This window comes from Sander lucioperca, chromosome 17 (genome assembly GCF_008315115.2).
Source record: "Sander lucioperca isolate FBNREF2018 chromosome 17, SLUC_FBN_1.2, whole genome shotgun sequence".
Classification (NCBI taxonomy): Eukaryota; Metazoa; Chordata; class Actinopteri; order Perciformes; family Percidae; genus Sander; species Sander lucioperca.
Window position 1 is genome coordinate 21,127,520 of NC_050189.1, and position 14,580 is coordinate 21,142,099.

The window sequence follows — 14,580 nt, forward strand, 5'->3', positions numbered from 1 at the left end:
ACAAACTAAAAATAGATGACCAGATAGTTGATAATCCCAGAGATATATCTGCCTTTTGCCACCGCTTTTACAGCAACCTATACACATCCAAATACTGTGAAGTGACAGCTGACTCATTTATAGACTCAATCAACAATTGTAAAGTCATTTCCGCAGAGGAAAGGGATGCATGTGATTATAACATCTCCAATGTTGAGGTTCTGAAAGCTATTGATAGTCTTAAAATTAATAAAAGTCCAGGGTGTGATGGTATGACCTCTGAGTTCTGTAAAATGTTTGACAAAGAACTGTCCCCCTTTTTGCTAAATGTTTTCTCAGAAAGCATTCGTAATGAAGCTCTTCCAACAAGTATGACTCAAGGTATCATCACCCTGATTCCAAAGCCGAATAAAGATAAAGAAAATTTAGAGAACTGCTGTCCGATTACACTGCTAAATAATGACTATAAAGTGTTGGCTATCATATTTGCTAATAGAATGAAGTACGTTCTGGACTCTATCATAGATGAGTCACAATCTGGATTCATGAGGAAACGTCACATTGCTAACAATGTTAGACTGATTTTGGATGTGCTAGAACACTAAAACTATTATTTAATATTTTATTTTGCTTTTCCACGGACCATCTGCGGTACCCTGACGGACCACTAGTGGTCCGCGGACCACAGTTTGGAAATGACTGTGCTAGACTATAACGATCTCATCAATGAGAACAGCTTTCTCTTCTTTCTTGATTTCTATAAAGCTTTTGACTCTCTTGAACATGGCTTCATTTTGAAAGCTCTTGATAAATTTGGTTTTGGTCACTTTTTTTGTAAAACTACTAGAACCGTGTATAAAAATGTCAATTAGTGCAGTAAAATTAAAACTTGATACATCACCAAGGTTTAATGTGTCTCGTGGGGTTAAGCAAGGTTGTCCTATCTCACCCTACTTGTTCTTAATAGCTTCTCAACTCCTGGCTCTTCATATCTCAAACAGTGCCTTACAAGGAATCTTAATTGCAGATAGGCAGATTATAATCAGTCAGCTTGCTGATGACACCACAATCTTCCTGAAGGACGCCTCCCAAATTCCTCTATCATTAGAATTAATTAAAGGTTTCTCAAAAGCCTCTGGTCTTCATCTGAACTTAAAAAAGTGCGAACGTATGGCTATAAAAGATTGCTTGGTGCCCTCTATACATAACATCCCTGTAAAAGATCAGGTCACTTATCTAGGAATTATCATAGCCAAAGACCAATCTACAAGGTGCTCTCTAAACTTTAGTCCTACCTTTCAGAGAACACAAAATAAACTGAATTCATGGTTACAAAGAGACTTATCTTTAAGAGGTAGAATTTTACTCTCAAAAGCTGATGGTATATCCAGACTTACTTATGGTGCTCTCTCGTTAGCTGTAGATAGTAGTGTGTTCAAAAAAAATGTATTCAATGTTGTTTAACTTTATATGGAAAAACAGAATGCATTATATTAAAAAATCTGTTATAATGAACTCTAATCAATGGGGGGGTCTGAACTTTTTAGACTTCACCACATTAAATAACACTTTAAAAATAAACTGGATTAGACAGTTTATTAATAACCCCACATCCTTATGGGACTTTATCCCTAAATATATTTTTTCTAAAGTTGGTGGCCTGAAGTTTTTATTGATGTGCAATTACAAGATTAGCAAAATCCCAATTAAATTGTCTAATTTTCACAAACAAATGCTTTTGGCGTGGTCTCTCATATTTAAGCATAACTTCTCACCTCACAAATGCTATATTTGGAATAACGAGAACATTCTCTACAAAATCAAATCTCTTTTTTTTTAAAACTGGTTTAACAATAACATTACTCTTGTTAGTCAACTTTTTGATCTGAACGGTAAACTTTACGAATACTCAGATTTACTAAGAAAATATCAAACTCCATTAACTGTCAAGGAATATGCTGTTGTTTTTTATGCAGTTCCCACTGGGATTATAATGTTGTTAAAGGGTAATACTCCCCCACAACCACTTACTCATCTATTCAAATTAACTGATACTTATGTGGGCCGTTTGTGCTTCTCAACAGAAAATTGCAGCATTAATAAGAAAATTAGAGCTTTATTCCAGTCTGACATTGTTACTGTTCCCTATGTTATTCCATACTGGAATGGTATTGTAGAGAATATTCCCTGGAAGAAAGTGCGGTCTTTACCTTTTAAATACCTTGTTACTAATAAAGTGAGAGAAGTCTCGTTTAAACACAGGATTTACCCAGCAAAATCCTTCCTTAAAAGATACAAACAGGATATTGAGTCTAACTGCTCATTCTGTAATAGCACTGAGGAAAACGTGTCACATCTTTTTTGGAACTGTCCCCATACAGTAAAATTCTGGTCAGAGTTCCTAAAATTCATTCACTCAGTATTAATCCCAGATTTTTCATTTTGCTTTAAGGATGTTTTCGTTTGACTCTGCAGCTGAATATGAAGGTAAACACTTTATTATAAATCTTTTATTTCTATATGCTAAATACCAACTCCATTGAAACAAATTATTTCTGGTTTTATGACTGAGTTTAGAAATTATATTAATTCAATTAAGTCCTCAAAAAACGCTAAGGCCGTAAGAACTCTGGATCTATATGAGTTTTGTGTGACCTCAAAGGTTTATTAATGAGGTTTTATTGTTATATATATTTATCTGTTTATTTCTCTGCCTACCAGCTTGTCCACTTAGGCCTATAGTGACTGTACCCCTGTATACTGTATATCTGATGTAATGTTGTATGTCTTTTGTTCTTTGTATTTTGTTTGTATTGCCCTATATGTATAAATAACAAAAAAAAAAAAAAAAAAAAAAGAAGCTGTAATGTAACCCTATAGGACACATGTTCAGCATTAGTATTTTCCACCAGACTCCATGTAAATAATCAGTACTTTTCTCAGCATAAAACACACTTCATTCAAAGTGGACAGAAACTAAATAAAACTATCAAAAGCCGTCTTGGTTCATCTTTCCACTGTTCCAACAATCACCACTCTGGTTTGCCGACACGAAAAAACTGAGCTTTTATGAAGACAAAAGTGGAAACAGACGAGAGGAATCAGCAGAGAGAACGGAGAGACGCTAAGATAACGTTATGTCTGACGTTGGAGGGGTGGGACTTAAATACGCTCGGTCAATAAAAAGACTAAAATGTTGAAAATGGCGACAAAATCGTGTGTGGCTGTTTTTGTGGCTGTTTTGAGGCTGTTTTTGTGGCTGTTTTGAGGCTGTTTTGTGGCTGTTTTTGTGACTGTTTTGAGGCTGTTTTGAGGGTGTGTTGTGGCTGTTTTGTGGCTGTTTTTGTGGCTGTTTTTGTGACTGTTTTGAGGCTGTTTTGAGGGTGTGTTGTGGCTGTTTTGTGGCTGTTTTTGTGGCTGTTTTTGTGGCTGTTTTGAGGCTGATTTGTGGCTGTTTTGAGGCTGTTTTGTGGCTGTTTTTGTGGCTGTTTTGAGGCTGTTTTGTGGCTGTCAAAAACAGCTTCAAAACAGCCACAAAAACAGCAGTTAAAGACAAATGTATTTTTGTGTTTTATGTCACATTTCCATCTGAGTTGTGTTCTGCAGGAACAGATTCCTGGGTGAATAGTTTATTAAAATAACAAAAAACAGTGAACACAAACATCCAGGTAATGTTTTTAGACTTTATTAAACATTCCTCAAATCACTTCAAACTATGAACAAGTGTTTCTGTTACTGAATGATTTTTATAGGTAAAGAAAATGATGAAAACAATTCAGTTCATAAAACAAGAATTGACTAAAAGTGATCTTAAAGGGTTTTTTTCACTTTAAATGAACTGTGTGTCTGTGTGTGTGTGTGTGTGTGTCTCTGTGTGTGTGTGTGTGTGTGTGTGTGTGTCTCTGTGTGTGTGTGTGTCTGTCTCTGTGTGTGTGTGTCCCTGTGTGTGTGTGTCTCTGTGTGTGTGTGTGTGTGTGTCTGTGTCTGTGTGTCCCTGTGTGTGTGTCTCTGTGTGTGTCTGTGTGTGTGTGTGTGTGTGTCTCTGTGTGTGTGTGTGTGTGTGTGTGTGTGTCTCTGTGTGTGTGTGTGTGTGTGTCTGTGTGTGTTTGTGTGTGTGTGTGTGTGTGTGTGTGTCTCGCTGTGTGTGTGTGTCTGTGTGTGTGTTTTTGTTTTGTGTGTGTGTTGTTTCTGTCCACTTTAAATGAAGTGTGTTTTACGATGATAAAGTAGTGTTTTTTTAAATGGAGTCTGGTGGGTTTGGCAGCTTTTAGGCATTTATTAGCACGCCGAGCTAGCTGCCGTCAGGATCGAGACAAGAACTCCAGCAAGACCAGAGGAGGAGGACTGTGCATTTTTGTGCATAATGAATGGAGTACCAACAGCAGGATCATTGCCCAGCACTGCTCACCTGACCTGGAAGCCCTGTCGGTAATATACAGGCCATTTTATTCACCACGAAAACAGCACACTGCCGTCTACATAGCCCCCAATGCTAACGTTAACACAAGTTTGGCTCACTGCTAACCATAGTGAACAAACTGCAGCGCATTCACCTGGAGGGGATACATATTGTAGCAGGGGACTTTAACAAGGCGTCCTTAAAGTCTGTCCTCCCCAGCTTTTTCCAGCATGTAGATTGTGCTACTAGAGGGAAGAACACACTAGACCATGTATACTCTAACTAGAGGTGCACCGATCCAATATTAAGATCGGATATCGGCCCCGATATTGATAAAATAGCTGGATCGGGGATCGGAAAAATTAACAGATCCACGGGCCGATCCAGTTTGGTTTTTTTTTCCCTCCGTCGCAGCACTGGGACCCCTGTTAACTGTGAAGTTTGTGTGAGGTGGACCTGGTCACCACAGACCCAAATCTTCTCAGCTGTTGCTACTGTCATATGCTGCACTGTCTCTTCATGTGGCTCATTATGTTTGGCACATTGTATCCAATCCAGCTTTATTTGTTAAGCACTTTAAAACAACCAAAGTTGACCAAAGTGCTGTACAGAAGAATAAATAAGACATCATAAATAAAAAACATAACATTTTGACATAAATAAAAATAATAGCTGCGCAATGAAAAAGCAATCAATCTAAATAATTAAAAGAAGTAAATTAAGTCAACATCTTACTGGGTTTCAAAGGCCACAGAAAAGAGATGGGTTTTAAGACGGGATTTAAAAACAGACAAGGAAGAGGACTGTTTCACGTGCAGTGGCAGATCATTCCATACTTTAGGAGCTGACACAGCAAAGGCACGGTCCCCTCTGAGCTTCCGCTTAGTTTTAGGCACACTCAGGAGCAGCTGATCTTCTGACCTGAGAGAGCTAGTGGGGATATAAGGGCGTAGAAGCTCCGAGAGGTAGGGCGGGGCAAGACCATTCAGGGCTTTAAAAGCAAATAAAAGAATTTTAAAATGGATCCTAAATTGAATAGTATGAAATGTATGGGTCACCTTATATCATAACAAGGTATACGATGTGTAATACCTCGGGACCCCCTAGGGAGAGCCCCCCCACATAACAAATCTAAATTTAACCCCTGCAGACACACATAACTCCGGGGGAACTTCAGGAAGTAGACCATAAGGATATTTATTTACTTTAAACTTTATAAAGTGATTCTTTTCTCTAATACAGATGATGCTTAGTAAATAAAGTAGTCATGTATAAAGATGTAACCGATGTATTTCTCCATGAGTCCGCTATGTTAGTGATAATAACGTTACGTTACCTAGCTTGTTTTGTAGCTAGCTAGCCCGCCAACTCCACCCACCGTGCTTTAATGCTAACGTTAGTAACGTCACACTGTTGACAGAACATGAACTGAACAAAGTCACCACCCATCTGACGATAGCAATGTCTTTTCATCACTACGACAAGTGTGTGAATGAAAACATTAAGCTGTTTACTTTTACTAACTTAGTGTCCGCCCGGACGGCTAGGTAGCTAACGTTAGCTATGTTAGCTTGCTGAGGCTCAGGTCAGCATCATCTGTATTAGAGAGAAGAATCTCTTCATCTGATGTTTAGAGAGAATACAGCTTTCCAGACTACTTACTACATATAACATATACAAGTTCAATGTCGGCTGTAGTATTTATGTCCCAGTCAATAACTGCCCTTGAGAAATGTTTTAGACGAAATTTACGCCCATGCCGATAAAACATTTAATGTCTAACGTTACATAAAACTTATCAATAAAAGCTGATATTTACCAGAAGCTGCTCCAGAGAGAAATACCAACAGGAACAGAAATGGAGCCATGAGAGCTGAGAGAGCGGAGATCCACTGTTTATAATATACAGAGAAAAGAGGAAATGCGGATCCGATCTAGCATCTACTATAGAGGAAAATGGAGTGTTTTGGTTTTACCCATAGACTGTATATATAATGGACCAACATATCCCGTGTCTCTGGACAGAGACCAGTGAAGGCCGTTAGAAGCTCTTTCCCGGTGATGGCTGAGCGTTACTGAGCAGCCTCCAACTGAGCTTGAAGACGTAGATGTGACGTGAGCAACCTGTCTGAAAGTTGGAAGTCTTCTGGTAGCTGTGCCAAGAGAAATCTCAATCATTCCCAATCTAGCAGAGACGGAGTAGCGTAGGTATATGTAAGGAGATAACATAGACACAGGCTAATTATTGATCACTAAAATGATAGTTAACATTAGTAATTAAACTTAAACAGCTAATGGAAGTCCAAACTGCCTGAGAGCTTCTCCTGTACTATACGGTAATTCCTCTACTATGAGACAGTAAGTCTCGTGGTTATGACCCAATCGTTAGCCTATTTTTATAAAAACGTCTGCTACGGAGCCATAACGTAAGGTACAAGGTAATGGAGCCTTTTATACATTGTCGTGTTTCTTTAGAAATAAACAACGGACAAATAGAGTCTTTAAACTCTTCAGATGTAAAGTTATTCTCTGTCATAGTGACGTCAAAATGAATGGCAGTCAATGGGATGCTAACGGGGGGTGATGGCTTGGTAGCATCAAAATGGCGCCATAGGAGGTTCGAGCTCTGAAGTGCAGCTTACCCCCTTGTTTTTACTGCGAGGCAAAGGGATGTCCCGCCCTAATCTGCCTCTGATTGGTTCACCTTCTAAATGCCTAAATATAACCAATCCAATCATTGAAGGCAAAGAGTACTAGCCACCCACATAACAATTTGTGGTTCTCTAAAGGTTCCGGGAACGTTCGCGTAAGGTTAAAGTACCTTAAGGTTCTCTCAGAAGGTTCGCTCACGGTAGCGTAGGAAAGTTTTCTGAATGTTCGCCGAACGTTCCCTAAAAGTAATATACATTGTTCCGGGAACGTTTGGCAAACCGTCAGGGAACTGCCAGTAGGCTAGGTTCGCAGAACGTTCGCAGAACTACTACTACTATTATTAATAATCATACACAACAATAATAATAATAATGATAATAATAATAATAATAATAATAATAATAATAATAATAATAATAATAATACTTGATCATCCAGATGTAATATTGGCGATTTATTCTAGCCATGTATAAGCCACCTTGTAAGATATATAGGCTATGTTCATTATGGTCAATGAACAGACAGCATGTAAAACATTGAATGTTTTATTAAGTATTTGCTGGAATTGCAGACGAGAATGACAATTTATTCAGGCGACACTTTGTTTCAATCCGGGCGAATCTGGCGTCCTTCACCTGGCTCTGGAACCTGCAGACGGATGGTACTGATGATTCTGATGTCTGTCTTTGTACGTGTTGAATCATCGGTTTTAACTCGACACTCGTATGTTCCAGCGTCGATGCTGCTCACATTCTTCAGAATTAAAGACACGTCTCCGTCCTTCATATCTCTGTCCACCAGCTCCACCCTGTTCTTAAAGGACGGATGCTGGACGTCTGTATTCAATTGTCCATCTCTGTATAAGAGGACGGTATCTGGCTCCAGGTCAGGTCTGCTCCACTTTACAGCTCTGATGGAGGAATTATCAGCCCGACATGGCAGAATGACATCATCTCCAGGGTGCACTGCCACAGTCAGGTCTGCAAAACAATAATAAACAATAGTAATCAAAAGTCATGGTATTTCAAAAGATTATTTTATTATTATTATTGATGATTATATAATGATTATTATAATATTATTTTATATGTATTATTATTATTATTATTATTATTATTATTATTATTATTATTATTATAAACCAGTGAGAGCCATTAAACAGAAATAAATTATTATACATTATAGTTCTGTTAATGATCATGGTGCTGCAGCCACAGAATGGGATATAGTAGTAGGCCTAGTAGTTTACTTTTTCGCCTGCAGGATTGCACCCAAATGAAATTATAGGTGTAATACGATTCCAGTTTTCACCAGTAATATTATAAGTTAACTGTGATTAAATATGAAATTAATACACTGTTAATGCTTACACATTGACTCAAGCAGCAATTTTCTCCCACAACAATTCTCTCTCTTTTGCAGCAGCAGCCGCTGTGTTGCTTTTTTAACTAAATTCATGTTCAAACTCGCTGTTTTGTGCGCATGAGTATTTCCGCCGACCAGTTTGTTTGTGGTTTGTCGTAGTATCATGGCTCCATTCATGCTGCCTTTTTATTGTGGTGGTGCACGCGCTTAGCTCTGAGTCAACCTACTCTGAGTTGATTGAACCAACTCATATCAGCTGTTCTGGAACCAAAAACTCAGAGTTTCTCATCTCAGGGTAAATCAACTCAGAGTTCAGGGTTAAACCTCCTTCCTGAAACGGACCCCTGAAACTCACTGAGAGAGACTACCTCACCTATAACCTGCAGACGGATGATTCTGATGGGTCTGATGATTCTGATGGTTCTGCCTTGGTCAGTATCACCGGTTTCAACTACACATTCGTATGTTCCAGCATCGTGTCTGTTCACATTCTTCAGAAATAAAGACGTGTCTCCGTCCTTCAGATCTCTGTCCACCAGGTCCACCCTGTCCTTAAAGGATGGATGCTGCTCGTCTGTATTCAAGTGTCCATCGCTGTAATAGAGGACGGTATCTGGCTCCAGGTCAGGTCTGGTCCACTTTACAAAGCTGATGGCGGTATCAGCAGCCTGACATGGCAGAATGACATCATCTCCAGGATCAACTGTTACCACATTCAGGTCTGAAAAACAATAATAAACTACTATTATTAATTACAAGTCATGTTGTTTCAACAGTTCTCTACAGGTGTGTCCCTGCACATTAAGCTGTTAAATTTTCCGTAGTGTCCGTCCACTGCTAGTACTATATAGGGAAAAGAATCACTTTATCCGCGATATATATATATAGATATAGATATATATATACACACACACACACACACACACACACACACACACACACACACACACACACACACACACACACAACATCCAAATCCAGTGGTTTTCAATGTGGACCTTGTTCAAAGTTGTCATGTAAAAAAAAAACAGTAAAATCTCCCTTTATTGCATTTTCACAAATAGAATAAGGCTTTCACTAATCTGAAACTGTGTTTTTAATAATCTTTAGCCTCTCTGGGATAATTTAGTCCAGATTTGACAAGTCTAGGTGTAGTGGTGTTGGATCTGGACCTGGTCTTATGTGGTCTACATATGAAGAAAAAACTGTGAAATGTCCCTTGATTGTGTTCTCATAAAGACAATAAAGCTTTCACAAATCTGAAACTGTGTTTTAGACATGATTAATAATTTACCTTAATGACTAACATTCTTTCAATACAATTATAGGTTCAAAAAACGGAGGATCAGGTCTCTTTTTCCTTTCTCTCAACTTTTCCGCCGTGTGTGGTGCGTACCCGCTCGCGGTGTGAAGCGCGTGTCGGCGCTATTCTCCACATGTAGGAACCTGGTGAATTAACCTGCAACATGTCAGCTGTTTGGGAATTCTTCAGCGTGTGTGCAGAATATAACAAGTTTGCAATATGCAACACCTGCAAGGAGAAAGTAGGGCGTGGAGGGACGACACCAAAAACCTAAATCACATTTCTTTAGTTGATATTGATGTGAAAAGAAGGAAATGGTTCTAACATTGCTCTTTAGATGTGTGTGAATTTCCCACACCAGGAGTAATTTATATAGTTCTATTTTATAGTGATCCATTATCTGTTCAAAAAAATGTTATGTTCTGTGCAAAATGTTCTATTAAAGAAAAGATAGAAAATAAATATGTGTGTGTGCTGTAAAGTGGTTAGAAAAAATGAAATCGGTATCGGCTGGCCTAACTCAAAGAAAATCGGAATCGGCCTAGAAAGTTGTAATCGGTGCATCTCCGACAATAAGGCTGAATAATTAATTGCATACGGACGAGAGACTACCTCACCTGTAACCTGCAGACGGATGGTTCTGATGGGTCTGATGATTATGATGGTTCTGCCTTGGTCAGTATCACCGGTTTTAACTCGACATTTGTATGTTCCAGCGTCGTGTCTGCTCACATTCTTCAGAGTTAAAGACGCGTCTCTGTCCTTCAGCTCTCTGTCCACCAGCTCCACCCTGTCCTTAAAGGATGGATGCTGGTCGTCTGTCTCCAAGTGTCCACCTCTGGAATAGAGGACGATATCTGGCTTCAGGTCAGGTCTGGTCCACTCTACAAAGCTGATGGAGGGATCAGCAGCCTGACATGGCAGAATGACATCATCTCCAGGGCGCACTGGTACGACAATCAGGTCTGAAAAACAATAATAAACAATAGTAATGAAAAGTCATGGTATTTCAAAAGACCGCCATTATTATTATTATTATTATTATTATTATTATTATAATAATAACTAATATAACTTGTAATACTTTCTGTATATGTTTCTCTCATGTCTATTTAATGTGTATTTGTGTTATTCTGATGTCTTTACATTTACATTTCTTTTGAGCTGCTGTAGGAATTTCCCCAGTGTGGGATTAATAAAGTCTATCTTATCTTCTAGTCATAATTCTAATTGTAGTTAATTTTACATTTGTCAAAATGTACCGTATTTTCCGGACTATAAATCGCACTTTTTTTCATACTTTGGCTGGTCCTGCGACTTATAGTCAGGTGCGACTTATATATCAAAATATTTATAATTTCACGTTTTTAAATGTTATTTCATGCTGAAAACATTACCGTCTACAGCCGCCAGAGGGCGCTCTAGGCAAAAAGAAACTGCAGGTGACTGCAGGTAGTAAAATATGCAGCCGAAAACGGTAATCGAGCAGCAGAAAGTTTGGAGTGAGAGAGAAACTTGTGAGGGACTGGCGAAAAGGTGACTCTTACTGCAATGAAGAAAACAAAGAAAGCTAGTCGCGCGCTGAAAGTAAGATGGCCAGAGCTGGAGGAACAAGTCCACAGATGTAGATGCACGTCAACGGTGCAGTTACGTCTCCACGCCCTGGTAGTTGTTCTGTATTCTGTTGTGTAGTTGAATAACTGTTAATGTGTTACGTTAACATACCGGACACCTACCGTATTCAGCCCCTTGTTCTGTGTGCTACTGTGTAGTTGAATAACTTGCCTTTCCAGATTAAATGTCTGTTCTTGATCTTGGATTTTGTGAAATAAATTTCTAAATAAATGCGACTTATAGTCCAGTGCGACTTGTATATGTTTTTTTCCTCTTCATGACGCATTTTTTGACTGATGCGACTTATACTCCGGAGCGACTTATAGTCCGGAAAATACGGTATATCAGATATTTAAAATAACATTTTGGATATCTAAAATTTAAATGATGACTAGCAACAACTAAACTGTATCTGAAATTGAAGTTCTTTGTAAGAATTCTGTTTTCAGAAATCTAAAATGTTGTTTCTGTAAAGGAAGAATGATGTTTTAGATATCTGAAATGATCATCGATCTAAACATTGTAATGACTTATTTTTTACTTTATCTAAACACATTTTTCAAGTGTCAACTATCGAGTCATTTTGTTGTTACTTGAGGAAAGTTTATTGAAAGTAAGAAGTACTTTAAGTTTAAGGTAACTTTTCTTACAGTACTTTTCCAGGAGTAAAATATTCTCTAAATGTTGAGATGATTTGAAGTGATTCTCTCTCTGTCTGACTCTCTGGGACCAACTCATCATGGAGACTCTAGAGGAGCTGCAGCTACAACCTTGTTCTGCCTTGGTCAGTATCACCGGTTTTAACTCGACATTCATATATTCCAGCGTCGTGTCTGCTCACATTCTTCAGAGTTAAAGACGCGTCTCTGTCCTTCAGCTCTCTGTCCACCAGCTCCACCCTGTCCTTAAAGGATGGATGCTGGTCGTCTGTGTCCAAGTGTCCACCTCTGTATAAGAGGACGATATCTGGCTCCAGGTCAGGTCTGGTCCACTCTACAAAGCTGATGGCGGTATCAGCAGCCCGACATCGCAGAATGACATCATCTCCAGGATCAACTGTTACCACATTCAGGTCTGAAAAACAATAATAAACTACTATTATTAATTACAAGTCATGTTGTTTCAACAGTTCTCTACAGGCATGTCCCTGCACATTAAGCTGTTAAATTTTCCGTAGTGTCCATCCAGACTGCTAGTTAGCTAGTATTAGGGAAAAGAATCACTTTATCCGCGATATATATATATATATATATATATACACACACACACACACACACACACACACACACACACACACACACACACACACACATAACATCCAAATCCAGTGGTTTTCAATGTGGACCTTGTTCAAAGTTGTCATGTAAAAAAAAATTTCCCTTTATTGCATTTTCACAAATAGAATAAGGCTTTCACTAATCTGAAACTGTGTTTTTAATAATCTTTAGCCTCTCTGGGATAATTTAGTCCAGATTTGACAAGTCCAGGTGTAGTGGTTTTGGATCTGGACCTGGTCTTATGTGGTCTACAGATGAAGAAAAAACAGTGAAATGTCCCTTGATTGTGTTCTCATAAAGACAATAAAGCTTTCACAAATCTGAAACTGTGTTTTAGACATAATTAATAATTTACCTTAATGACTAACATTCTTTCAATACAATTATAGGTTCAAAAAACGGAGGATCAGTCACTCAGCTGTGAAGTTATGTTTCCCTGCTGAATCGGACGCTAACTTTTTATATATATACCAACACTAGAGCTGAACGATTAATTGCATTTGAAATAATATCGCGATATGTTAAAACGCGATTTCCTGACTCGCGAGAGCAAATCAGTCTGCACTCCGCAGAGAAAGCATCAACTTAGCACGCTAATGCTACGCCGTACCTTGAGCAGATTTCTGTCATTCAAACAACTCTGAGTTGTAGTTTAAAACGTTTACAGCCATTTTAATAAAATGAAGGGTTTTATTCGGGCTCGAGTCCATACATGCAGTTAATGGATACAGGCACACAGAACTGAAGGCTCGGTTGGCAACGATTAGCTCTGATTAGCTCCTGTTAGCTAGCTCCGTTATAAAGATATGGAGTGGAGGAGAGGGGTAACAACCAGACTCTGATAAATGACGTTCGGGGAGCTGTCACAGCAGCGTGGCCGCGTTGTTTCAACGGTTTTATTAGTACAGTTAATCCCACGACAAGACCAGCAGCAGCATGCTACTGCTAACGTAACGATAGCCTTTCTGAGCAAGTGCAACGTTGTGACGTTGTCATGCACACGGCACGCAACTTCATGAGGGGGAGGGGCTGGAGGCAGCTGGTCTGTGTGCGCTGTAAACAAAATACACCATTGTAGATACTATATATATATATATATACATATATATATATATATATATATATTTTTTTTACTTATTTAACTGTCTAGTAAAGTTCAAAGACAGTGTTTAAAAAGTGCCATCCACATGTTTACATATGTTTATTACAGTAAATAATAATCTAAATACTACTAAGGGTGGTAAAGCCACATATTTGATTTTATATTTCTGCAATCTGCACTTTAGTTTGTGTGATTAGTTTCTGACTTTCATATGAATGTTTACACCAGGCGGTCAGTGCTCAATATACTACTGTGACTGAAGTAGTTAAATAAAAGATGTCATTCATATAAACTCATGCATCACCTGATTTCATCATCACATCCAGGCCTGGCCTCCAGGAAACAACAGTTAGTTTAATCTAATATTGTGTTGTTCATACTGTACAATGATTTATTGCTTGTCTTGGCTTGCCTGGCTTAAAAATAAATCGCATATTAAATCGCAATATTGGTGAAAACAAATCGCAATTAGATTATTTTCGAAAATCGTTCAGCCCTAGTTTAAATGTACATAATATTAATTTTCAGCCCTAACTGACACACAGTGGTTAAATTGGGCCGGGGCTCTCTGGGGCTAAGCCCCGGGACATAAGCCTGCTCGTTTGTGTCCGGATGTGCCTGCTGTCAGTTGCCTACTGGAAATATGTCACATAAAATTTGATGAAAGCGAGGCTTTTGAAAACATGATCATTCTGACAATGAATGAAAGATTTTTGAAATGGCATGTCTATTTTGTCTCAGCGGAGCTGAGATGAGAACAATCAGAACACGACAACAGCCCGCGCAGCACTGCAGACAATTCACCACTGTAGACAATTCACCACTGCGGGTCAACTACATAAAGTGTCTACGTCGGTAGGATTAACCCCGTTCGCAGCGGTGGAAGCCC

At 38.7% G+C, this 14,580-nt stretch overlaps 1 protein-coding gene across 1 annotated transcript in view; it reads right to left on the reverse strand.

Moving 5' to 3' along the window:
- The window catches only part of LOC116034141 (hemicentin-1-like), a 1,482,957-nt gene that overhangs the window by 1,427,050 nt on the left and 41,327 nt on the right, over positions 1–14,580 (reverse strand). The window contains exons 8-10 of the mRNA XM_035993823.1: positions 10,316–10,663; positions 8,769–9,116; positions 7,666–8,010 (exon numbers count right to left, since the gene is read on the reverse strand). Coding sequence (XP_035849716.1) covers positions 7,666–8,010; positions 8,769–9,116; positions 10,316–10,663 — 1,041 coding nt within the window. The remainder of the gene's footprint in view (positions 1–7,665; positions 8,011–8,768; positions 9,117–10,315; positions 10,664–14,580) is intronic.